Raw genomic sequence first — 25,954 nt, forward strand, 5'->3', positions numbered from 1 at the left:
GTCACACCTGGCGGTGAGCCTCAAAGGCTCACCTCCTTTGTGCCAACCCAGCAGGACACTCCAGCTAGTGGAGTTGCCCGCCCCCTCCGGCCAGGCCCCACGTTTGGCGGCAAGGCCGGAGAAAATAATGAGAAAAACAAGGAGGAGTCACTGGCCAGTCAGGACAGCCCCTAAGGTGTCCTGAGCTGAGGTGACTCTAACTTTTAGAAATCCTCCATCTTGCAGATGGAGGATTCCCCCAATAGGGTTAGGATTGTGACCCCCTCCCCTTGGGAGGAGGCACAAAAAGGGTGTACCCACCCTCAGGGCTAGTAGCCATTGGCTACTAACCCCCCAGACCTACACACGCCCTTAAATTTAGTATTTAAGGGCTACCCTGAACCCTAGAAAATTAGATTCCTGCAACTACAAGAAGAAGGACTGCCCAGCTGAAAACCCCTGCAGCGGAAGACCAGAAGACGACAACTGCCTTGGCTCCAGAAACTCACCGGCCTGTCTCCTGCCTTCCAAAGATCCTGCTCCAGCGACGCCTTCCAAAGGGACCAGCGACCTCGACATCCTCTGAGGACTGCCCCTGCTTCGAAAAGACAAGAAACTCCCGAGGACAGCGGACCTGCTCCAAGAAAAGCTGCAACTTTGTTTCCAGCAACTAAAGAACCCTGCAAGCTCCCCGCAAGAAGCGTGAGACTTGCAACACTGCACCCGGCGACCCCGACTCGGCTGGTGGCGATCCAACACCTCAGGAGGGACCCCAGGACTACTCTGATACTGTGAGTACCAAAACCTGTCCCCCCTGAGCCCCCACAGCGCCGCCTGCAGAGGGAATCCCGAGGCTTCCCCTGACCGCGACTCTTTGAACCTAAAGTCCCGATGCCTGGGAGAGACCCTGCACCCGCAGCCCCCAGGACCTGAAGGACCGGACTTTCACTGGAGAAGTGACCCCCAGGAGTCCCTCTCCCTTGCCCAAGTGGAGGTTTCCCCGAGGAATCCCCCCCTTGCCTGCCTGCAGCGCTGAAGAGATCCCGAGATCTCTCATAGACTAACATTGCGAACCCGACGCTTGTTTCTACACTGCACCCGGCCGCCCCCGCGCCGCTGAGGGTGAAATTTCTGTGTGGACTTGTGTCCCCCCCGGTGCCCTACAAAACCCCCCTGGTCTGCCCTCCGAAGACGCGGGTACTTACCTGCACGCAGACCGGAACCGGGGCACCCCCTTCTCTCCATTCTAGCCTATGTGTTTTGGGCACCACTTTGAACTCTGCACCTGACCGGCCCTGAGCTGCTGGTGTGGTGACTTTGGGGTTGCTCTGAACCCCCAACGGTGGGCTACCTTGGACCAAGAACTAAGCCCTGTAAGTGTCTTACTTACCTGGTTAACCTAACAAATACTTACCTCCCCTAGGAACTGTGAAAATTGCACTAAGTATCCACTTTTAAAACAGCTATTTGTGAATAACTTGAGAAGTATACATGCAATTTTGATGATTTGAAGTTCCTAAAGTACTTACCTGCAATACCTTTCGAATGAGATATTACATGTAGAATTTGAACCTGTGGTTCTTAAAATAAACTAAGAAAAGATATTTTTCTATACAAAAACCTATTGGCTGGATTTGTCTCTGAGTGTGTGTACCTCATTTATTGTCTATGTGTATGTACAACAAATGCTTAACACTACTCCTTGGATAAGCCTACTGCTCGACCACACTACCACAAAATAGAGCATTGGTATTATCTCTTTTTGCCACTATCTTACCTCTAAGGGGAACCCTTGGACTCTGTGCATGCTATTCCTTACTTTGAAATAGCACATACAGAGCCAACTTCCTACATTGGTGGCAGCGGTGGGATACAAGACTTTGCATTTGCTGGACTACTCAGCCAATACCTGATCACACGACAAATTCCAAAATTGTCATTAGAAATTCATTTTTGCAATTTGAAATTTTTCAAAATTCTTAAAAGTCCTGCTAGGGCCTTGTGTGTTAAGTCCCTGTTTAGCATTGTCTTTTAGAGTTTAAAAGTTTGTTAAAAGTTTGAAATTAGATTCTAGAAACAGTTTTAGATTCTTTAAAAAGTATTCCAACTCTTAGCAGAATAATGTCTGATACAGAGATGCAGGTGGTGGAACTCGACACCACACCTTACCTCCATCTTAAGATGAGGGAGCTAAGGTCTCTCTGTAATATCAAAAAAATAACCATTGGCTCCAGACCTACCAAAATTCAGCTGCAGGAGCTGTTGGCAGAGTTTGAAAAAGCCAACCCCTCTGATGATGACCTCACAGAGGAAGAAATTAGTGACTTGGAGGCCAATGTCCCTCCTCCAGTCCTAAATAGGGAGAACAGGACCCCTCAAGTCCTGTCTCCAACTGTGTTAGTCAGAAATAGTGAGTCCCTCACAGGAGGGTCCCACATTTCTGAAATCACTGAGGATGCTCTCAGTGAAGATGACCTCCTGTTAGCCAGGATGGCCAAAGGATTGGCTTTAGAGAGACAGCTCCTAGCCATAGAAAGGGAAAGACAAGAGATGGGCCTAGGACCCATCAATGGTGGCAGCAATATAAATAGGGTCAGAGATTCTCCTGACATGTTAAAAATCCCCAAAGGGATTGTGACAAAATATGAAGATGGTGATGACATCACCAAATGGTTCACAGCTTTTGAGAGGGCTTGTGTAACCAGAAAAGTGAACAGATCTCACTGGGGTGCTCTCCTTTGGGAAATGTTCACTGGAAAGTGTAGGGATAGACTCCTCACACTCTCTGGAAAAGATGCAGAATCTTATGACCTCATGAAGGGTACCCTGATTGAGGGCTTTGGATTCTCCACTGAGGAGTACAGGATTAGGTTCAGGGGGGCTCAAAAATCCTCGAGCCAGACCTGGGTTGACTTTGTTGACTACTCAGTGAAAACACTAGATGGTTGGATTCAAGGCAGTGGTGTAAGTAATTATGATGGGCTGTACAATTTATTTGTGAAAGAACACCTGTTAAGTAATTGTTTCAATGATAAACTGCATCAGCATCTGGTAGACCTAGGACCAATTTCTCCCCAAGAATTGGGAAAGAAGGCGGACCATTGGGTCAAGACAAGGGTGTCCAAGACTTCAACAGGGGGTGACCAAAAGAAAGGGGTCACAAAAACTCCCCAGGGGAAGGGTGATGAGACAACCAAAACTAAAAATAGTAAAGAGTCTTCTACAAGCCCCCAAAAACCTGCACAGGAGGGTGGGCCCAGAGCCTCTTCACAAAACAATGGGTACAAGGGTAAAAACTTTGATCCCAAAAAGGCCTGGTGTCATAGGTGTAAACAGCATGGACACCAAACTGGAGACAAGGCCTGTCCCAAGAAAGGTTCCACTCCAAACTCCCATCCAGGTAACACTGGTATGGCTAGTCTCCAAGTGGGATCAACAGTGTGGCCAGAGCAAATCAGGGTCCACACTGAGGCTATTCTAGTTTCTGAGGGTGGGGTGGATTTAGCCACACTAGCTGTCTGGCCGCCTAACATGCAAAAATACAGACAGCAACTCTTAATTAATGGGACTAGAATAGAGGGCCTGAGGGATACAGGTGCCAGTGTCACCATGGTGACAGAGAAACTGGTTTCCCCTGGCCAATACCTGACTGGAAAAACTTACACAGTCACCAACGCAGACAATCAGAGAAAAGTACATCCCATGGCAATGGTTACTTTAGAATGGGGAGGGGTCAATGGCCTGAAACAGGTGGTGGTCTCCTCAAATATCCCAGTGGACTGTCTGCTTGGAAATGACCTGGAGTCCTCAGCATGGGCTGAGGTAGAACTAAAAACCCATGCAGCAATGCTGGGTATCCCTGAACTGGTGTGTGTGAAAACAAGAGCACAGTGCAAGGCACAGGGTGAACAAGTAGAGCTGGAGTCTGGAAGAATGGCCCAGCCTACCAAGAGGAAAGGAAAGTCAGTTGGGAAACCAACTGCAACACAGCAAAAGAAAGGGAACCTCTCTTCTCAGGAAGAAGTTCTGCCCTCTGAGGGAACTGAGCCTTTGGAGCTTGAACCTTACCAGGTTGAGCTCTTAGGCCCAGGGGGACCCTCAAGGGAGGAGCTGTGTAAGGGACAAGAAACCTGTCCCTCTCTTGAAGGCCTTAGGCAGCAAGCTGCTGAAGAGTCCAAAGGCAAGAAAAATGGAACGCATAGGGTCTATTGGGAAGATGGACTCCTGTACACTGAGGCCAGAGACCCCAAACCTGGTGCCACTAGGAGAGTGGTAGTGCCTCAGCTGTTCAGAGAGTTCATCCTAACATTGGCCCATGACATTCCCCTTGCTGGACATTTGGGACAAACCAAGACGTGGGAGAGGTTAGTCAACCACTTCTACTGGCCCAATATGTCCAACATGGTTAAGGAGTTTTGCCTCTCCTGCCCCACCTGTCAAGCCAGTGGTAAGACAGGTGGGCATCCAAAGGCCCCCCTCATTCCACTTCCAGTGGTGGGGGTTCCCTTTGAAAGAGTGGGTGTGGACATAGTTGGTCCACTAGAACCTCCCACAGCCTCAGGAAATATGTACATCCTGGTAGTAGTGGATCATGCTACCAGGTATCCTGAAGCTATTCCCCTTAGGTCGACTACTGCCCCTGCAGTAGCCAAGGCCCTCATTGGTATCTTTACCAGAGTGGGTTTCCCTAAGGAGGTGGTGTCTGACAGAGGTACCAACTTCATGTCAGCATACCTAAAGCACATGTGGAATGAGTGTGGAGTGACTTATAAATTCACTACACCATACCATCCACAAACTAATGGCTTGGTTGAGAGATTCAACAAGACATTAAAAGGCATGATCATGGGGCTCCCAGAAAAGCTCAAAAGGAGATGGGATGTCCTCTTGCCATGTCTGCTTTTCGCTTACAGAGAGGTGCCACAGAAGGGAGTAGGATTCTCACCCTTTGAACTTCTGTTTGGTCATCCTGTAAGGGGACCACTTGCCCTTGTTAAAGAAGGCTGGGAGAGACCTCTCCATGAGCCTAAACAGGACATAGTGGACTATGTACTTGGCCTTCGCTCTAGAATGGCAGAGTACATGGAAAAGGCAACCAAAAACCTTGAGGCCAGCCAACAGCTCCAGAAGTTTTGGTATGACCAAAAGGCTGCACTGGTTGAGTTCCAACCAGGGCAGAAAGTCTGGGTTCTGGAGCCTGTGGCTCCCAGGGCACTCCAGGACAAATGGAGTGGCCCTTACCCAGTGCTAGAAAGGAAGAGTCAGGTCACCTACCTGGTGGACCTGGGCACAAGCAGGAGCCCCAAGAGGGTGATCCATGTAAACCGCCTTAAGCTCTTCCACGACAGGGCTGATGTCAATCTGTTGATGGTAACAGATGAGGATCAGGAGGCAGAGAGTGAACCTCTCCCTGATCTTCTGTCATCAGACCCAAAAGATGGCACAGTAGATGGAGTGATCTACTCAGACACCCTCTCTGGCCAACAGCAAGCTGATTGTAGGAGAGTCCTACAACAGTTTCCTGAACTCTTCTCCTTAACCCCTGGTCAGACCCACCTGTGTACCCATGATGTGGACACCGGAGACAGCATGCCTGTCAAGAACAAAATCTTTAGACAATCTGACCATGTTAAGGAAAGCATCAAGGTGGAAGTCCACAAGATGCTGGAATTGGTGTGAGGTTTGGGGACTAAGACCACTGGGCTAGCCCAGGGGCTGTCAGAGCGCTCAATTACTCCCAAAGATGGAAAGAAAGAGATGAGGTTTTGTGTGGACTACAGAGGGCTCAATTCTGTCACCAAGACAGATGCTCATCCAATTCCAAGAGCTGATGAGCTCATAGACAAATTAGGTGCTGCCAAATTCTTAAGTACCTTTGACTTGACAGCAGGGTACTGGCAAATAAAAATGGCACCTGGAGCAAAAGAGAAAACAGCATTCTCCACACCTGATGGGCATTATCAGTTTACTGTTATGCCCTTTGGTTTAAAGAATGCCCCTGCCACCTTCCAAAGGTTGGTGAATCAAGTCCTTGCTGGCTTGGAGTCCTTTAGCACAGCTTATCTTGATGATATTGCTGTCTTTAGCTCCACCTGGCAGGATCACCTGGTCCACCTGAAGAAGGTTTTGAAGGCTCTGCAATCTGCAGGCCTCTCTATCAAGGCATCCAAATGCCAGATAGGGCAGGGAACTGTGGTTTACTTGGGACACCTTGTAGGTGGAGGCCAAGTTCAGCCACTCCAACCCAAGATCCAGACTATTCTGGACTGGGTAGCTCCAAAAACCCAGACTCAAGTCAGGGCATTCCTTGGCTTGACTGGGTATTACAGGAGGTTTGTGAAGGGATATGGATCCATTGTGACAGCCCTCACTGAACTCACCTCCAAGAAAATGCCCAAGAAAGTGAACTGGACTGTAGAATGCCAACAGGCCTTTGACACCCTGAAACAAGCAATGTGCTCAGCACCAGTTCTAAAAGCTCCAGATTATTCTAAGCAGTTCATTGTGCAGACTGATGCCTCTGAACATGGGATAGGGGCAGTTTTGTCCCAAACAAATGATGATGGCCTTGACCAGCCTGTTGCTTTCATTAGCAGGAGGTTACTCCCCAGGGAGCAGCGTTGGAGTGCCATTGAGAGGGAGGCCTTTGCTGTGGTTTGGTCCCTGAAGAAGCTGAGACCATACCTCTTTGGGACTCACTTCCTAGTTCAAACTGACCACAGACCTCTCAAATGGCTGATGCAAATGAAAGGTGAAAATCCTAAACTGTTGAGGTGGTCCATCTCCCTACAGGGAATGGACTTTATAGTGGAACACAGACCTGGGACTGCCCATGCCAATGCAGATGGCCTTTCCAGGTTCTTCCACTTAGAAAATGAAGACTCTCTTGGGAAAGGTTAGTCTCATCCTCTTTCGTTTGGGGGGGGGGGTTGTGTATGGAAATGCCTCCTTGGCATGGTTGCCCCCTGACTTTTTGCCTTTGCTGATGCTATGTTTACAATTGAAAGTGTGCTGAGGCCTGCTAACCAGGCCCCAGCACCAGTGTTCTTTCCCTAACCTGTACTTTTGTATCCACAATTGGCACCCAGATAAGTCCCTTGTAACTGGTACTTCTAGTACCAAGGGCCCTGATGCCAAGGAAGGTCTCTAAGGGCTGCAGCATGTCTTATGCCACCCTGGAGACCTCTCACTCAGCACAGACACACTGCTTGCCAGGTTGTGTGTGCTAGTGAGAACAAAACGAGTAAGTCGACATGGCACTCCCCTCAGGGTGCCATGCCAGCCTCTCACTGCCTATGCAAGTATAGGTCAGTCACCCCTCTAGCAGGCCTTATAGCCCTAAGGCAGGGTGCACTATACCATAGGTGAGGGTACCAGTGCATGAGCATGGTACCCCTACAGTGTCTAAACAAAACCTTAGACATTGTAAGTGCAGGGTAGCCATAAGAGTATATGGTCTGGGAGTCTGTCAAACACGAACTCCACAGCACCATAATGGCTACACTGAAAACTGGGAAGTTTGGTATCAAACTTCTCAGCACAATAAATGCACACTGATGCCAGTGTACATTTTATTGTAAAATACACCACAGAGGGCACCTTAGAGGTGCCCCCTGAAACTTAACCGACTGTCTGTGTAGGCTGACTAGTTCTAGCAGCCTGCCACAAACCGAGACATGTTGCTGGCCCCATGGGGAGAGTGCCTTTGTCACTCTGAGGCCAGTAACAAAGCCTGCACTGGGTGGAGATGCTAACACCTCCCCCAGGCAGGAATTGTCACACCTGGCGGTGAGCCTCAAAGGCTCACCTCCTTTGTGCCAACCCAGCAGGACACTCCAGCTAGTGGAGTTGCCCGCCCCCTCCGGCCAGGCCCCACGTTTGGCGGCAAGGCCGGAGAAAATAATGAGAAAAACAAGGAGGAGTCACTGGCCAGTCAGGACAGCCCCTAAGGTGTCCTGAGCTGAGGTGACTAACTTTTAGAAATCCTCCATCTTGCAGATGGAGGATTCCCCCAATAGGGTTAGGATTGTGACCCCCTCCCCTTGGGAGGAGGCACAAAAAGGGTGTACCCACCCTCAGGGCTAGTAGCCATTGGCTACTAACCCCCCAGACCTAAACACGCCCTTAAATTTAGTATTTAAGGGCTACCCTGAACCCTAGAAAATTAGATTCCTGCAACTACAAGAAGAAGGACTGCCCAGCTGAAAACCCCTGCAGCGGAAGACCAGAAGACGACAACTGCCTTGGCTCCAGAAACTCACCGGCCTGTCTCCTGCCTTCCAAAGATCCTGCTCCAGCGACGCCTTCCAAAGGGACCAGCGACCGACATCCTCTGAGGACTGCCCCTGCTTCGAAAAGACAAGAAACTCCCGAGGACAGCGGACCTGCTCCAAGAAAAGCTGCAACTTTGTTTCCAGCAACTAAAGAACCCTGCAAGCTCCCCGCAAGAAGCGTGAGACTTGCAACACTGCACCCGGCGACCCCGACTCGGCTGGTGGCGATCCAACACCTCAGGAGGGACCCCAGGACTACTCTGATACTGTGAGTACCAAAACCTGTCCCCCCTGAGCCCCCACAGCGCCGCCTGCAGAGGGAATCCCGAGGCTTCCCCTGACCGCGACTCTTTGAACCTAAAGTCCCGACGCCTGGGAGAGACCCTGCACCCGCAGCCCCCAGGACCTGAAGGACCGGACTTTCACTGGAGAAGTGACCCCCAGGAGTCCCTCTCCCTTGCCCAAGTGGAGGTTTCCCCAAGGAATCCCCCCCTTGCCTGCCTGCAGCGCTGAAGAGATCCCGAGATCTCTCATAGACTAACATTGCGAACCCGACGCTTGTTTCTACACTGCACCCGGCCGCCCCCGCGCCGCTGAGGGTGAAATTTCTGTGTGGACTTGTGTCCCCCCCGGTGCCCTACAAAACCCCCCTGGTCTGCCCTCCGAAGACGCGGGTACTTACCTGCACGCAGACCGGAACCGGGGCACCCCCTTCTCTCCATTCTAGCCTATGTGTTTTGGGCACCACTTTGAACTCTGCACCTGACCGGCCCTGAGCTGCTGGTGTGGTGACTTTGGGGTTGCTCTGAACCCCCAACTGTGGGCTACCTTGGACCAAGAACTAAGCCCTGTAAGTGTCTTACTTACCTGGTTAACCTAACAAATACTTACCTCCCCTAGGAACTGTGAAAATTGCACTAAGTATCCACTTTTAAAACAGCTATTTGTGAATAACTTGAAAAGTATACATGCAATTTTGATGATTTGAAGTTCCTAAAGTACTTACCTGCAATACCTTTCGAATGAGATATTACATGTAGAATTTGAACCTGTGGTTCTTAAAATAAACTAAGAAAAGATATTTTTCTATACAAAAACCTATTGGCTGGATTTGTCTCTGAGTGTGTGTACCTCATTTATTGTCTATGTGTATGTACAACAAATGCTTAACACTACTCCTTGGATAAGCCTACTGCTCGACCACACTACCACAAAATAGAGCATTGGTATTATCTCTTTTTGCCACTATCTTACCTCTAAGGTGAACCCTTGGACTCTGTGCATGCTATTCCTTACTTTGAAATAGCACATACAGAGCCAACTTCCTACAGCTCCCCACCCTGTCATGGAAGCATCTGTTGTTATCACGTATTGTGGCACTGGGTCTTGGAAAGGCCGCCCTTTGTTTAAATTTATATTGTTCCACCATAGAAGCGAGAGGTATGTTAGGCGGTCTATCAACACCAGATCTAGAAGCTGACCCTGTGCTTGTGACCATTGTGATGCTAGGCACTGTTGTAAGGGCCGCATGTGCAACCTTGCGTGTGGGACAATGGCTATGCATGAGGACATCATGTCTAGGAGTTGTAATATCATCTTCGCCTGTATTCTTTGTGTTGGATACATGCGTTGTATAATCTTTTGGAAATTTTGAACCCTTTGTGGACTTGGAGTGGCTATTCCCTTTGTTGTATCTATTGTCACTCCTAGGTATTGTTGTACCTTGCACGGCAGAATGTGTGATTTCGCATAGTTGATGGTGAAACCGAGTTTGTAGAGGGTTTGTATGACCTGATCTGTGTGGTGTGAGCACCTTGTCAGTGAGTCGGTCTTGATTAGCCAGTCGTCTAGATACGGGAATACGTGTATTTGCTGCCTTCTGATGTGTGCAGCCACTACTGCTAGGCACTTTGTGAAGACTCTTGGTGCAGTTGTTAAACCGAAGGGCAATACTTTGAATTGGTAATGTATTCCTTTGAATACGAACCTTAGGTATTTCCTGTGCGACGGATGTATTGGTATGTGGAAATACGCGTCTTTGAGATCTAAGGTTGTCATGTAATCTTGTTGCTTTAGCAATGGTAACACTTCCTGTAGCGTGACCATGTGAAAGTGTTCTGATTTGATGTATGTGTTTAGTGTTCTGAGGTCTAGGATTGGTCTCAGTGTTTTGTCCTCCTTTGGTATTAGAAAGTACAGTGAGTAAACCCCTGTATTTGTTTGTGTATCTGGTACCAGTTCTATTGCGTTCTTTTGCAGTAATGCTTGAACTTCTATTTCTAGAAGGTCCGAATGTTGTTTTGATATATTTTGTGCCTTTGGTGGTATGTTTGGAGGGATTTGTAGAAATTCTATGCAATAACCATGTTGGATAATTGCTAAGACCCAAGTGTCTGTTGTTATGTTCTCCCACTCTTGGTAATACTGACTTATTCTTCCCCCCACTGGTGTTGTGTGGAGGGGATGAGTGACGTGTGAGTCACTGTTTGTTTGTAGGTGTTTTGGGGCCTTGAAATTTTCCCCTGCTTCTAGGGAATTGTCCCCCTCTGTATTGGCCCCGAAAGCCTCCACTTTGGTACTGTCCCTGGTAGGTGGACGGTGTTGACTGAGGTACTGGGTTGTGTGGATTGACCCCGAAACCCCCCTCTAAAGGTTGTCTTGCGGAAGGTGTTGAAAGTGCCTCTGCTCTGCGGGGAGTAGAGCGCGCCCATGGCTTTTGCAGTGTCAGTGTCCTTTTTTAGCTTCTCAATTGCCGTGTCCACTTCAGGTCCGAACAATTGTTGCTCATTGAATGGCATATTGAGCACCGCCTACTGTATCTCTGGTTTAAAACCAGATGTTCGTAGCCACGCGTGCCTTCGGATGGTCACTGCCGTGTTAACCGTTCTTGCTGCTGTGTCCGTTGCGTCCATAGAGGAGCGTATCTGGTTATTGGAGATGTTTTGGCCCTCCTCAACCACTTGTTTCGCCCTCTTTTGTAGTTCTGTGGGTAGATGCTCAATGAGGTGTTGCATCTCATCCCAGTGGGCTCTGTCATATCGCGCTAGGAGCGCTTGAGAGTTTGCGATGCGCCACTGGTTTGCAGCCTACCACACCTGTACTGCGACCCTTTTACCAGCTGCATCGAACTTTCGGCTCTCCTTATCTGGGGGTGGTGCATCGCCCGATGTGTGGGAGTTTGCTCTCTTGCGAGCCGCCCCTACCACAACCGAATCTGGTGGTAGTTGTGAGGTGATGAAAGCTGGGTCTGTGGGAGGTGCTTTATATTTTTTTTCCACCCTCGGTGTTATTGCCCTACTTTTGACAGGCTCTTTGAATATGTCCTTTGCGTGCCTTAGCATTCCTGGGAGCATAGGCAGGCTTTGGTAGGTGCTATGTGTGGAAGAGAGGGTGTTGAAGAGGAAGTCATCTTCGACAGGCTCCGAGTGTAGAGACACGTTGTGGAACTCTGCTGCTCTAGCCACCACTTGTGAATATGCTGTGCTGTCTTCTGGTGGTGAGGGCTTTGTAGGATACGCCTCAGGACTGTTGTCCGACACTGGGGCGTCGTATAAGTCCCGAGCATCTTGGTCCTGGTCACCTTGGCTTAAGGTGGTGTAAGCCGGTGAATGTGAAGGAGTCTGTGCTGGTGAAATGGGAGCCACAGGTGGAGGAGAGGGTGGCGGAGTTACCTTCTTCACCAGTTTTGTTTGTGGTGTTTGTTCTTGTAGGAACTCCAGTCTCCTCTTCCTCCTAATAGGGGGAAGGGTGCTTATTTTCCCTGTTCCACTCTGTATAAAAATCCTTTTTTGAGTGTGGTCCACCTCAGTGGATTGTAATTCCTCTTCGAATCTATGCTTTCGCATCTGAGAGGACAGTGATTGTTCCTCTGAATAGGAACCGTTAGTTGGCTCGGTTGCGGGTCGTTTTGGCACCGAAACCATGTTCACGCTCTTTTTCGGCTCCGAGGCGACTTTCCTCTTTTTCGGAGTCGGCCCCTCTCGGCGTCGATCCTCCTCGGTGCCGCTGTCTCTGCGTCGAGCAGCTTCGGCTCCGCTATCTCGGCGTCGATCTTTGCCGGCAGCACTATCTCGGTCCCGAGATGGCTGGGTGCCTGTGTCTCGACCCGAGTCGTACGATCTCGGCACTATTTCGGCCTTCTTCGGTGCCAATGGTCGGTCACCGAGTTTATGGGTTGAGCCATGGCCTGACGGCAGTGGCGTCCCCTGGGCCTTGTTAGTTTTCTTATGTGCTATCTTCGACGTCTTACTCACTGTTTCATGGTCGTCGAATTCGTCCGAGTCCGATTCATGGATCGAGAAGGCTTCTACTTCTTCTTGTTCCTCAAAATCTCGGTGTCCTGTCGGCGTGGACGCCATTTGCAGTCTTCTGGCTCGGCGGTCACGGAGCGTTTTTCGGGACCGGAACGCACGACAGGCCTCATAAGTTTCTTCCCTGTGCTCGGGCGACAGGCACAGGTTACAGACCGAATGTTGGTCTGTATATGGGTATTTGTTGTGGCATTTAGGACAGAAACGGAACGGGGTCCATTCCATCAGCGTCTATGTCACACGCCGTCGGGCCGACCAGGCCCCGACGGGGGATCGAAAACTACCCCGAAGGGCAACGGAGATGTTATCGTATCGATGCGATGTCGATGCTATCTAACCCGATCCCGAACGCAACAATACCGACGTAATTTTCCGATTTTGAGCTAACTTTCCGTTCCGAAACCCGGAGCGAAAGGAACACGTCCGAACCCGATGGCGGAAAGAAAACAATCGAAGATGGAGTCGACGCCCATGCGCAATGGAGACAAAGAGGAGGAGTCCCTCGGTCCCGTGACTCGAAAGACTTCTTCAAAGAAAAACAACTTGTAACACTCCGATCCAACACCAGATGGCGGGCTATGCACAACATGTGTATCTACAGCGACAGATGCCATCAAACTCCAATTTATCACATAATGAAGGGGTGTGACCAAAGTGTATTTAGTTCCCACAGAATACACCAACATCTGATAGAACACATTGGCCAAACATTTAACATGCATCCAACAAATGCCTGACATACCCATTAGCTACTCACGACAGTCCTCCTAACAATACTTTTCAACAAGACACAAACATCTAACAGACTACGTTAGACAGATCACTCATGCAGAATATCTGCCATACATTTCATTATGAAGCTACAACAATAATAACCAGGGTATGCCAGACAAAACATCCAAGAGAACAGCTTACATACATTCACCATAGCTCATACCTGACTACATTCTTAACAGTGGCACATCTGTAACATTAAGTAGGTAGCAATACCATGCTCAGACAATTTTCAAATGCTGGACAACCAGCATATTACTAGAGAACAATGATAATAATCAGTAAGCAATAAAACCACATTTGACACTATCATCTCAGTTTTTTTTCTTCAAACTATTGAAAAGGACAGAATATACTCCTTTATGTATCAACTGATCAATCGACCTCACACCAGGCAAATCAAACAAGTTACTTACCTTTGGTAATGCCTTCTCTGGTAGAGACATTCTGGTTGCACATTCCTGACCATTTTTAATTTCCCCAAGCGTCAGTCTGAATCCGGAGATTTTTCTAGAGCAGTTCCCTTGTGTGCCATTAGGTGGCGTTGAGCGTGCCCGTCATTGTGCGCGCTAGATAGGATATTGCAGGTCCTATATAGGCGCCACTCCAGCACGCTGGTGCCAATTTCTTTTCATGACTTTCCACACCAGATGTGCATTTCCATGAACAACACTGACCACTGGTGCGTTAAAACTAAGGCCCTGAAAGGGATTCCCTGTCCGTAGAAATCAGTTCACAGAGCGGGGAGGATGGGTGGGTTGGTAAGGAATCTACAGCTAGAATATGTCTCTACCAGATAAGGTGGTCCCGAAGGTAAGTAACTTGTTCATCTGATAGAGACTTCGAGTTGTAGATTCATTACCTTTTGAATAGATACCCAAGCAATACCACCTCCAGTGGTGGGTCTGCAAAGCAAGATCACAACAAAGTCCTGCAGTACTGAACTGGCAAAGTACCCCGTCCCTATGGGCCAAACTGTCCAGGCAGTAGTGTTTGGTGAATGTGTGCCGGGATGCCCACATTGTCACCTGACAGATCAAGGACTGAAACTCAGCATCCTAACCCAGTGGTCGTAGATGTTCCTCTAGTAGAATGAGCACACAAACCTTCAGGTGGTTGCTTCTTGGCCACTGCGTAGTAGATTTTAATACAGAGTACAATGGAGATTGGAGATGGTCCAATTCTGCACTACCCAATCTTTATTTGCACCCACATAACCAAGAAAGAGTTAATCATCGACCTGGAACTCTTTGTACGACCAATGTAGAGCGTCAATGCTCTTTTTGGGTCCAGGCAGTGGAGTCTCTCCTCTTCCTTAGAAGAATTGGGGGCGGGGTGTATAAAAAGTAGACCAGGTAAAGGATTGGCCAACATGAAAGGACATGACCGCTTTTGGCATAAAGGAAGCCCTAGTGCAAAACACCATTTTGTCAGGACAGATGGAACGGTAGGGCGGCTTAGATGACAATGCCTGCAGCTCACTCACCCGGTGGGCAGATGTAATGGCCACAAGGAAGGCTGTTTCCAAAGTAAGAAGCCTGAGAGGACAACTGTGGAGAGGCTCAAAAGGAGTGCACATTAGGAATGTCAAAATCAAATTCAAATCCCATGGGGGATTAATGAAGGGGGATGGAGGAAACATGAGTAAGGCCTTTAAGGAACGTATTTACAGTTGGAGACTTAAAGGAGGTTGATCAGGCAACCTCAAAAATGCAGAGATATCAGATAAGTAACCTTTGAGACAGCCCATAGCAGAGTCCTCCTGTCCCAGAGAAAGTATAAACAAGAGAACCTCAGAAAGAGGGACAGAAGGGGGGGGGGGTCAAACAGACTTGTCTGTGCACCGTGCACCATGCCACAAATTTCTTCCAGCGACAGGCATTTACCATTTTGGTGGAAGGATGCCTGGCGTTCAAGATAACATTACAGACTTTGGGCGGAAGATCAAAAGCTATCAACTGCAGATGATCAATCTCTGCAAGAAGGCAGACTGGACCAGTTTGAGTGGAGAACCCTCCTATCCTGCTGCAACAGAAGATCCTCCCTGGAAGAGGGGGGGGGGGCAGTCTGATCAGAGGATTGTTGGCTTTGCTCAATTGCTCGGGATACCAGACTCTTTGTACCTAGTCTGGTGCCAGAAGGATTACTTGGGCCCAGTCCTGCTTGCAAACTCTGGGCAGAAGTGGCATGGGTGGGAAAGGCATGCAGGAGGCCAGAGTTCCATTAGAGATGAAAAGCATCCCAGAGGGAATGCTACCCTGGAAACTCCAACGTGCAACACTGCTGACTTTGCGTGTTCTCTGCTGAGGCAAACAGATCTAACCAAGGCTCTCCCCACTGCTGAAAGAAACCTTGTGTCACCTCTCGATGGACACACCATTCATGAGCGACTAAGCATTGTCAGCTAAGATTGTCTGCTCTGATGTTCAGAGAGCCTGCCAGATGTTGAACTATCAGGAAAATGCCCCGATGTTCAAGCCATGTCAAGAGGCGCAGAGCCTGGGTCCACAACCCTAGTTGCCCTGATTGAGGCAGTAGCACATGACAATGGTGTTGTCTGTGCACACCTGCACTACCTTCCCTTTGAGAGAGAGGGAAGAAATGCTTCCAATGCCAGCCTAGTCGCCTGGAGCTCCAACAGGCTGATGTGAAGCTGCAGCCAGACTCCTCTGATCTCTGCCTCTCCCAGGTGGCCGCCTCATTGCAGGTGCGAGGCACATGTCAATACTATCAGATCTGGTTGGGGAAGGGATATGCCTCTGGCCCAATCGTGGGTCATTAGCCACCACTGCAGACCACGGGCAGTTCCCTCCGAGATGCGGACCATGTTGGAGAGGTTCCCCTGATGCTGCGCTCATTGGAACTTCAGGTCCCACTGCAGAGCTTGCATATGCCATCTGGCATGAGTCCCTGGCAAGATGCAGGAGGCTATGAGGCCCAGCAGCCTCAGTCATTCTCACTGAAATCCAGGCTAGAGGCTGAAACTTGTGCCTCATAGCCTGAGTATCCTAGACTCGCCTCTTGGGAGGATAAGCCCGAAACTGCACTATGTCCAGTACAGCTCCAATGAAAGGGAGCAACTGAGAGGGAGTCAGGTGTGACTTTGGCATATTTATAGTGAACCCCTGGGAATGCAGGCAGTCTGCCGTGGTCTGAAGTGGGAGATGACACCCTGGGGCAAGCCAGTCTTCAACAGCCTGCCATTGAGATAGGGGGAAGACTGAAACCCCTGGCCTGTGCAGATGAGCTGCGACCACGGCCATCACCCTGGTGAACACCCAAGGAGCGCTGGTAAGGCCAAAAAGGAGCACTGTGAACTGAAAGTGCTCTTGGCCCACCGTGAAATGCAAGTAATGCCTGTGGGCAGGCAAGTCGGGGACATGAAAATAAACTTACTGTTAGTCCAACACAACAATCCAGTCTCCTGGGTCCAGAGCAGATAAAACCAGAACCAGTGAGCATTTTGGACATATCCTTTCTGAGAAAGATTGAGGGACCAAAGGTCTAGGATAGGGCAGAGGTACTTGTCCTCTTTGGGCACCAGAAAGTAGTGAGTACAACAACCATGACCTACTTCTGGCACAGGGACCCTCTCTATGGCTCCCCTGGGCAAGAGAGCCATAACTTCTAGGCTCTGGCCTAGCAAGACCGCTGGCTCCCTGATACACGAGGACAGTGGATCCCACATCCCCAGCTATGTAGAGGCTGGGCAGTATCCGCGGCACGGTGGCTGGAGTGGAACAGACATGGTTGGACACACTTTCTATAGCCACAAACGGAGCAAAAAGCAGACTGAGGTGAAGGAGGGACCACTGAGGACCTAGGACCTGCCTGTAGCATGAGAACCCTAGAATCATTCGAGCACTGAGTCTGCTTTCTCTGCAAAGAGGGGTGCCATCAAAGGACATGTCCATAATATTAGCTTGGATACCCCCTGCCCCCTCCCCCCAAAAAAAGCCAGATGTCCTCCACAAGGCGTGGCACCTGAAGGCCACTGTTGAAGCAACTGCTCTGTCCAGTGAGTTGGTTTTGTCCAATCCACATCAGACTGTGAATTTTGCTGTGTCTCTCCCATCAGCAACTACTTGGGAAAGTACAGGCCGGGCCTTTTCCAGGGCCTGTGGCAGCACTTGCACAACTGTATCCCACAGCATGTGGGATAAACGTCCCCAAAAAGCCAAGCGGAGTTCACTGACAGCAGTGCCAGGTTGGCAGAGAAAACATCTTCTTCCCAAGTGTATTCAGCATCTTGGATTCCCTATCTAGGGGGCAGCATAAGGGAACACACCCTAGAAAGTAGAGGCTTGGATAACCAAGCTCTCAGGGGTACAGTGTTGTGTTAGAAAACCTGGGTCACCTGGTACAGGGTGAAGGCAGCAGGCAATACCCCTGTTCACAAGAGCACCTGTTTTGGGTTTGGACCAGGTACCCAGAAGGACATCTGTAAGGGCTTCATTAAAGCCTAGCAGGGCTCAGAGGATGAAGCCCCCGGCTGAAGCACCTCTGTAAGAAGGTTAGTCCCGACTTCCACCGAAAGCAGCTCAAGGTCCAGGACCTCAGATGCTCTCCGCACCATCACTGAGTATGAAGCACCCTCCTCCGCAGCCACAGCAGGGGGAGAGACAGCATGCTATTATCTGGGGAGGTATCAAGTCCACTGGCTTCACCCAGGTCCGCGCCCCAGTCCATGTGGTCTTGGAGCTGGTATTCTGGAGGGTCCAGCATCCCCCTCTCCCCCCCCCCCCCCCCAACCATAACCAAGCCCATAATAAGGCTCCGGGCCCCGACCTAGGGGGCAAGGCCCACGTCGGCACCCGAGTACAACACCCATCCGGCCTCATGGCAGAGTTGGCACAGAGGATGGGTGAGGCACCGCCGAGGGGCACAGGCAGCACCAGAAGCGTCAATGTCTGAACCGGCACCAGGGAGGGTCGAAGTGATACGACTGGTGCCAGTTCAGATACCAAAATGGATTCATGGGTGCCCCTCAGAGCAGAGCCCAAAGCTGCCAGCACGGAACTGAAAGGGGCCCCTTCTAACTCTGCAGGGCCCAAAGTTGGACTGCCCCAAAATGAGGCACATGGCCTCAAAATTCTTGCATCTGGACAGGGGTCACTCCAGCTCCCGGAAACTCTGGGAAGCGTAAAGTCTGCCCAGATGCAACCTCCACAGATGGAGGACTAGAGCAACGCCGCTGCCCCTCCCTCTTCGGCCAATGGACCAGATGAAGTTGAAGAACTTTGGCCTCAGATTTCTTATGCCGCAACTTACCCGAATGTCCTGAGGACTTGAAGTGGGACAGAGAAGATGACCGAGACCCTCCTCTCAACTGAGATCAGGACTTGTGGAGCCAAGTGCCAGGCCGCCATCAACTTTTGTCCCTGCTCCTTCAAAACCTTTGGATTCATGGCCTGGCACTCTGAGCACGACTTTGGTTCGTGGTCCAGAAACCAAAGGCACATGAGGTGTGGATCAGTGACCGACATCGCCCAAAGACGGTACCTGCAGGGCCTTAACCTGGTCTTTCTAGAGGATGTCCTTGATGCACCAGGTGTTATATAACTTGAAAAAAAATGTGGACAAAAACCAAAATGGACCAGTCAAAAATTGACAGAGGGTTAGCGCTCTTGAGATCAGCACCTGCTGGTGCGGAAAGAAAAGAACTGACAGTGTGCTGGGGTGGCACCTACATAGGACCAGTGACATCATATCCAGCGCGTATGATGCTGACGTCCGAGACTATCGTTTCCCTTTAAGGGCACACAGGGGTACTACTCAACAAAAATCTCTGGATCCAAACTGATGCCTAGGGAAATTCAAAAGTTAAGGCATCTACAACTAGAGGTCTATCAGATACATCACATGACAGTTCAAGACATGAACAGAACACCATAAACCAGCTCAAAGATGAAAGGGTTCCAGTGTGTGATGGAGACATTGGAATGACAAATGGCACCTCAAACTACTGACAGCATCAAAACGCTACACAAATGTCAACACAATAAACATGACCAATACAAAATTGGGTAAGGCAGAAAATTCCACAGGAGATTAATAAAATCACGAAAACTGTGCGCCTACTGAGTGGTACAAAAACCTGAGAATACGTTTGGGCGGCATTTCAAGCAACCCCGTCTGCCACACTTTGCTCTCCGCTGATGACGGCCAAAAAACAGAAACACGTGTTCGGAGATACGGTATTCGTCGCACCAACATATGGTGAAAAACTTTCCACAACGTTACAGCACTTGCTGCACCCATTTATGGTGAAAGACTTTTTGAAATATAATTTGAATTCATTCTAATGACTGCCTTTATCATGATGCTTTGGGGCTATTCGAGCTGAAATGTAAGACAGGGTGCTCCCTTTTTGGATTGTGTATTTAACGGCTCCCGTAAGCCTTTGAGCTGACGAGCTCTGGTGAAGCACCTGTGCGCCTACTGAGTGGTACAAAAACCTGAGAATACGTTTAGGCAGCATTTCAAGCAACCCCGTCTGCCACACTTTGCTCTCCGCTGATGACGGACAAAAGCCAGAAACACGTGTCCGGAGATACGGCATTCGTGGCACCAACATATGGTGAAAAACTTTCTACAATGTTACAGTACTTGCTGCACCCATTTATGGTGAAAGACTTTTAGAAATATAATTCGAATTCAATCTAATGACTGCATTTATCATGATGCGTCTTTTCAATCACAGTCCACGTTATATCAATCACTATGATGTTACTCTTTTTGTGAGGTCATTGCTATGGCATACTTTATTCCTGTGCTCCATGATACCCTATTTGCTCTTCTGTGTTTTCATACCAATACAGTGTAATGCAGATGGACAGGTTAACATGCCTCTGTGTTATAATTTGTAATCGTTTTGTTTTTTAATTAAAGAATTTAAGATCGAGATCCAATAGAACTGGAGTTCAGCATTGTATAGTGTCCTGGTGATATCGAGTGAGCAATGGAATTACAATCATAGCCCCTCTAAACATTTACACATTGTATAATTCATGGTCCACAAGGACACTGCTCAAGAGGCAGAATCACTCCTCCCATTAAATAGTGGGGGGGGGGAGGGACCTGTTGACAATACTACACGGTGAAGGAAGGGCTGATGATGAAGTACGTCACTTCGGTGAAAGGAATCATTCAACGTTTCCTCTTGAAGTATTAAAATTCTACGGAGGACGGGACTCATTACTACTTAACGTGATCTGGTGTGTCAGATACATGAGTGAATAAAATGTTAATGAGGATGTACTCGTGATTCCACCTAATCGGTTTTTTCCTTCCATTTCACCTCCTCGGTGACTTGGCCCATGGAGGCCGGCACCAGCCAGAGGTTGCTGTGCTTCTGTCGTGATGGGCTCGAGCTGGGCGGGTGAGCCTGGACGGTTCCAGTAGGGACAGGTCTTCGGCTGATTTGCATATGGTTAGTCTCCATTTAAAGGGGTGCGAGGAAAAGGATGGACTGGAAAGCCGCCAATACAAAGGTCGATAGCGGGCAGTAATTCCTACACCAGTTTACTATTTAAACGGCCTCCTGTGCGAAGTAGCATAATCAAGTGTGTCCAGTGACTGCACCAAAACACGAAATCAGACACTTAAGCGTGGGATCCCTTCTAAACACTACACTTTGGGGGTTATTCCAACTTTGGAGGAGTGTTAATCCGTCCCAAAAGTGACGGTAAAGTGACGATAAAGTGACGGATATACCACCAGCCGTATTACGAGTTCCATAGGATATAATGGACTCGTAAAACGGCTGGTGGTAAATCCGTCACTTTTGGGACGGATTAACACCTCCTCCAAAGTTGGAATAACCCCCTTAATGTTCTCAGCATGGAGGTACATCCTTATATAGAATCATACCCAACATCACCCGATATTTGATCCTTTTCCCAGTGTTTCCTATGGCTACTCATAAATTTCATTTTGTATGCAATAATGAATGGGCCATCATCACTGGGGTTAAAGTAATACCTGTTTGATTCATTTTTTTATTCTTAAATATTTGCTATTGATATGGGATGCACCCCACCTACCTTGAAGCATACAATCGTAGGCCTTCCGGTCTCGCCGCCCCAGCGCATCCCAGAAGCCTAAAGGCTCGGACCCTTCGTCACATTCGTGTATTGTCACTTTGCTGCTGCTGTGCAACCCTGCTTCCAAAGGACATCTAAAAGACACCCAAAAAATGTGAGTGGACAAAACTATCAGGCTGTAGCAAGAACATAAATAAATAATACATAATTGGAAGAAGATTTTGATTTTAGGGCAAGGTAGCACAATTGGGGGGTCAATTCAATCAGTTCTATGAGCGCTCACTCAGCTCATGTTTTGCTCACAGGGCCACTAAATATGCATTTCACATTCCTTAAGAGTAACGCCTATCCAGGAGTCTCAACCGCACCACAATATGTTGAACTATAGTTTTTGCGGACATGAAAGCACTTAAGGCCTCAATAAGTCCCCCCTCCCCCTCCCCCCCCCCCCCCCCCCCCCCCCCCAAGGAGAAAACGAATGCCGTGTCGGGTACAAACGAGAGATTGTGCCCAATTGGGTTCTGCGTTTGGCGATTAAAAACCTGGTGAGAAGTGTGTGGTGAGTTTAGAGGAGTTCTCACGACACTCGCATTACTGCTGCCCTCGACCTCTACGCGCAGGTGGAATATTCTGAAAGATGCTGAAATACCGTTGCTGGTAACAACTGAACCGTGATGCGAAATTCCCGATGCAGTATCATATCAGTTTGCCGCTCATGAAAGAATGAGCACAGGTGTTGGTTGTAACTCCATTCGTTTTTGTACATAGTTGAAGGCTGCATTTCTGCTTTATCGTTATACGGCTAGTTCAAAAGGCAGTATAGAGCATTTTTATGTTTTGCTTTTATCCTACATAGCTGTCCACTCGCATATTCACAGAACTGAATCACGCACACGGAACGCCCAATTCCTCTTCTGATACTCACTGCTCCTTTATCTGATTCGCTGCCGTTCTCCCAACTTCCTTTGTGTGCGCCTGCGCCTTGCACCCATGCCACAGGTACATTAGAGCCTTATTTACACTGAGAAGGATCATAGACGTCCTCGACCGCAGACTGCTACAGTGACTGGCTACCTCAAGCAGATTCCCCTCAATGGGGACTTCTCCGCGCACGCAGTACAACCTCCACTCGCCTGCAGGGGGCAGAAGACCACCAGGTTAGAACATACGGCAGATTAAAAACGAATATGCACATGCACTGAAGCGACCCTTTGCTTTAATTCGCGAACTGAAAATCACTTCTTACTTTGCGTATTCTCTTCCTCCTCTTCCCTCCTACCCGTGTGCACGATCATTCCTCCCTTGAAGCACTGAAGGAAGCAAGGCGGCTCTTTCCCTTGCAGCACTTGCACCTACCGAAACAAAACACCAAATACTCAATGTTAATGGTTCCGAACTATAACCGGCCCAAACAACATTTAATGAACATATTTTAAAGTCATTTAGATGTCAATGTTAGTTTAGGCGTCCATTTAGTTTAAACTTTATATAAAGCACAATGGGGCACGTAAATTAATATAGGAGAGAAACGAACGACATGTAATGTATGGTATGCGACTATGTACAATGTTTACGTTTACTGCAATATCAATATAAACTGCACCAGAGTACCTGCTTGTTTCTTAGAAGTGCCGATACTTTCCAATTAAAAGTATTACGTTTTTCTTGAGAAGTGAAGGTACTTTCCCAATCGAAATAAAGTGTCGGTACTGCGTACCGGATTGTATCAGCCCATTTAAAGCACTGCAGCTGGGACAATAATGTCTACCGTACACCTGACGCGACTGCCGGAAGCATTTGTTGCCGGTCAAGTTCCAGAACACTTGATAAACACGTGTGGGGATCCTTGCAGACAATCCCCTTCAATCGTTAATCTGGAGTCTTGTCCAAGTGATTTTGTCAAAAGGAACGTCACCAGTAAAGGTAAAAGCACTCAGTGATGCTAGTGTTAATGTCACTAAAGGTTTCCTGGATTCGTAGTAAGGGAGTTCTTCAGTGTCTAAATGCAACCGAGGTGCATCAAGGAACTGAAACATCAAGTGAAGTACCCACAGATTATGGGAATAAATAATGATCATGACCTTTGCTAACGAGAGATTGTCATACACAACACAGATCTCCAATGGAGGAGCCACACAAAGGCATCCTCCATCAAAGAACATTAAACATCTGCAATGTTTAAAACAAATCAGAGTTTGTAAAGCGCAACTACTCATCCGTAAGAGTCTCGAGGAGCTAATAGATTTAAAAGAGCAGCACGTCCAGCAACACGGTTTGAAAAGTGACAAAAATGGGCAGAATTAGCTTTACAGATGACATCATGAAATGCACTATAAACCACTCAAAAATGCTGACAACACAGAACAGCATAAAGCAGTTCTGAGAAATTAATCCCTAGAGTCACTGTACACAATTAATTGTAAACTTTCAATACTTCAGTTTCCCTAAGACTTAACACTTGCTCTCTGAATATTACTTCTTGGAGAAAATATTAAAACGATATGCATCATTGGGACCAAATCACAAGCCTCAAATAGGAAGATAGAAACAAGCATTTGCAATGCAGTAGATCTGACATTGCAAGAGAGCTATTGGCGTTGTAAATGCCTAGTAGGACTTTTCATGACACAAATTGCTCAACACTGCCTCATAATTTAGTCCTTTCCGGTCATATAATTCCAGTGCTGTTCGGGTATTAAGTATACTTTTCTACAGTTATAAGGAACTATTTTCAATCTAGAGTCACCCAAGGGTAATTTGACGCGATGAGATTAGAAAACGTTCTCAGATTGGTTTAAAACTCTAGATGTTCAACAAGTTTATGGAGGAGAATGTTTCAATCTTGTACCATGAACATAAGAACATCTTTGCTACATAGTTGCAACTCCGTTGTATTACTGAATTATGCTTCTTAAAATGAGAAAATCGATCTACACAGATGAGTATCCGTCGACTGGAATTGGGAAAATTTATTTTCAAGATGGTGCCTGAGTATCTCGATAAGCACCTGTAACTATCATTGTCTCATGTTCGAGGAGATACTCTTCCAAAATGGTCACAAAACATACATTTTAGGACTGGCACGATGTTACTTAGAACAAACACTCCTTTCCAAAATGGACTGCCAATCGGAGCACCATATGACACGTGGCCATCTTGGAAAGGAACGGAAGGTCAGCCAAACATCAATGTCTGAAAATAAGTTTCTAAAAATAACGGCCAGATTCAAAGCAAATTCTGGTCTAAGCCTTGATTAACTATTTCGAATAAATATAGGCTTCAGCATCTCTCCCAAAAATGTAATCACTTCACTTCCATATTGTCCCGACAAGTAAATAATAAATAGTGATAGATATGAACAAATTCCACAGACAATTCCAAGTTCAAAATTATAATCAAGAAGAAAAGTCAAATTTTCAAGCATGTACGGTAGTTCAGTGTTGGTATTGCGCTCCCGAATAACAACCCAATGGTCCCCGAGGGGCACAAACACAGCCCACCTTACCTTGGTGGTCTGGTAGCCCTCGAAGGCCCTCAGGGCACTTATGTGCTTGGCCTGCACTCCCTTGTTGCATACTGAACTATTTGAGGCCCACAAGGAACAGCAAGCTCTTGCTGTTTATTAATGTTCAGGCAGACCCAGGGTTTTCGACTGATGTGCGTGCGCACATCTACCCACACCAGTTCCATCACAGTTCCTGCAAAACACGCAGGCCTGTGAACATGAAGCCTTGCTAATTTCGAACATCAACTCGAAACTTGTGGCATACTAAAGCAACAAACTTATTAACTCTACAAACCAGTACTAGGATATTCTTAAGAAAAAACACACAAGCTTCCAAGTCTGGCAAAAGGCTGAGAGAAGCCCAAGTTAAATGAGGATACCTCAGATCGAGTTTGCGCTACATGAAACTTAAAAGCGCAATGGCCGCCATGGAGAGTGAGGGGGATAAACAAAAGAAAAAAGTAGCACGCCTACTCTAAAGTATATGGCCGATGATGCAATAATCCATGTAACAGGGTCAGTCTGCAAGGCGTAACAAAACAGCCTCAAGGCAGGGCAAATGTAAAGCATTTGCCAACAAAGCCAAAGGATTTTTGAAAGGCAGGGCCAGGAACGAACGAAAGTGAGGGGGTGGTTCAAGCCCACAGATTAGATTACAACATGTCGAAAAGAGCAGCACTTGTGCACTGCTGTGCTTGACCTAAAAAAAGGGGTTGAGTCAAAGTAGGTGACCCAAGCAAGGCATTATAGTCACAAAAATAGCTGCTATGGGCACACATTTGTAGAAACCTATTTGTGTGAAGTTCAACAATGTGTAGGATCAGAACAGATTATGTTACTTACCCTGTAAGCATCTGTTCGTGGCATGTAGTGCTGTAGATTCACATGCTCTGCATACCTCTGCCATACAGTGGTGGGTCCGGGTGTGTACAAGTTGTTTTTTCACCCCCAAGAAGTCAGTCTTGAGGTAAAGTGACCCCTCCTTTGCAGATACTGTGCATGGGCACTGACTCGATTGTTTTCCCGCAGTCTGGTGAGAATGGAGGGTGAATATAGTGCTAGTAGAAG

General features: G+C 48.0%; 1 protein-coding gene across 19 annotated transcripts in view; it reads right to left on the bottom strand.

Annotated features, from left to right (window-relative positions):
• SVIL (supervillin) overlaps positions 1 to 25,954 on the bottom strand; it is a 601,346-nt gene that overhangs the window by 38,995 nt on the left and 536,397 nt on the right. For all 19 annotated transcript variants that reach the window (XM_069211285.1, XM_069211277.1, XM_069211284.1 and 16 more), the window contains 3 exons: positions 22,628 to 22,733; positions 22,307 to 22,514; positions 21,382 to 21,515 (listed from right to left, as the gene is read on the bottom strand). In XM_069211285.1, the coding sequence (XP_069067386.1) occupies positions 21,382 to 21,515; positions 22,307 to 22,514; positions 22,628 to 22,733 (448 nt within the window). The remainder of the gene's footprint in view (positions 1 to 21,381; positions 21,516 to 22,306; positions 22,515 to 22,627; positions 22,734 to 25,954) is intronic.

The sequence above is a fragment of the Pleurodeles waltl genome, chromosome 10 (genome assembly GCF_031143425.1).
Source record: "Pleurodeles waltl isolate 20211129_DDA chromosome 10, aPleWal1.hap1.20221129, whole genome shotgun sequence".
Lineage (NCBI taxonomy): Eukaryota > Metazoa > Chordata > Amphibia > Caudata > Salamandridae > Pleurodeles > Pleurodeles waltl.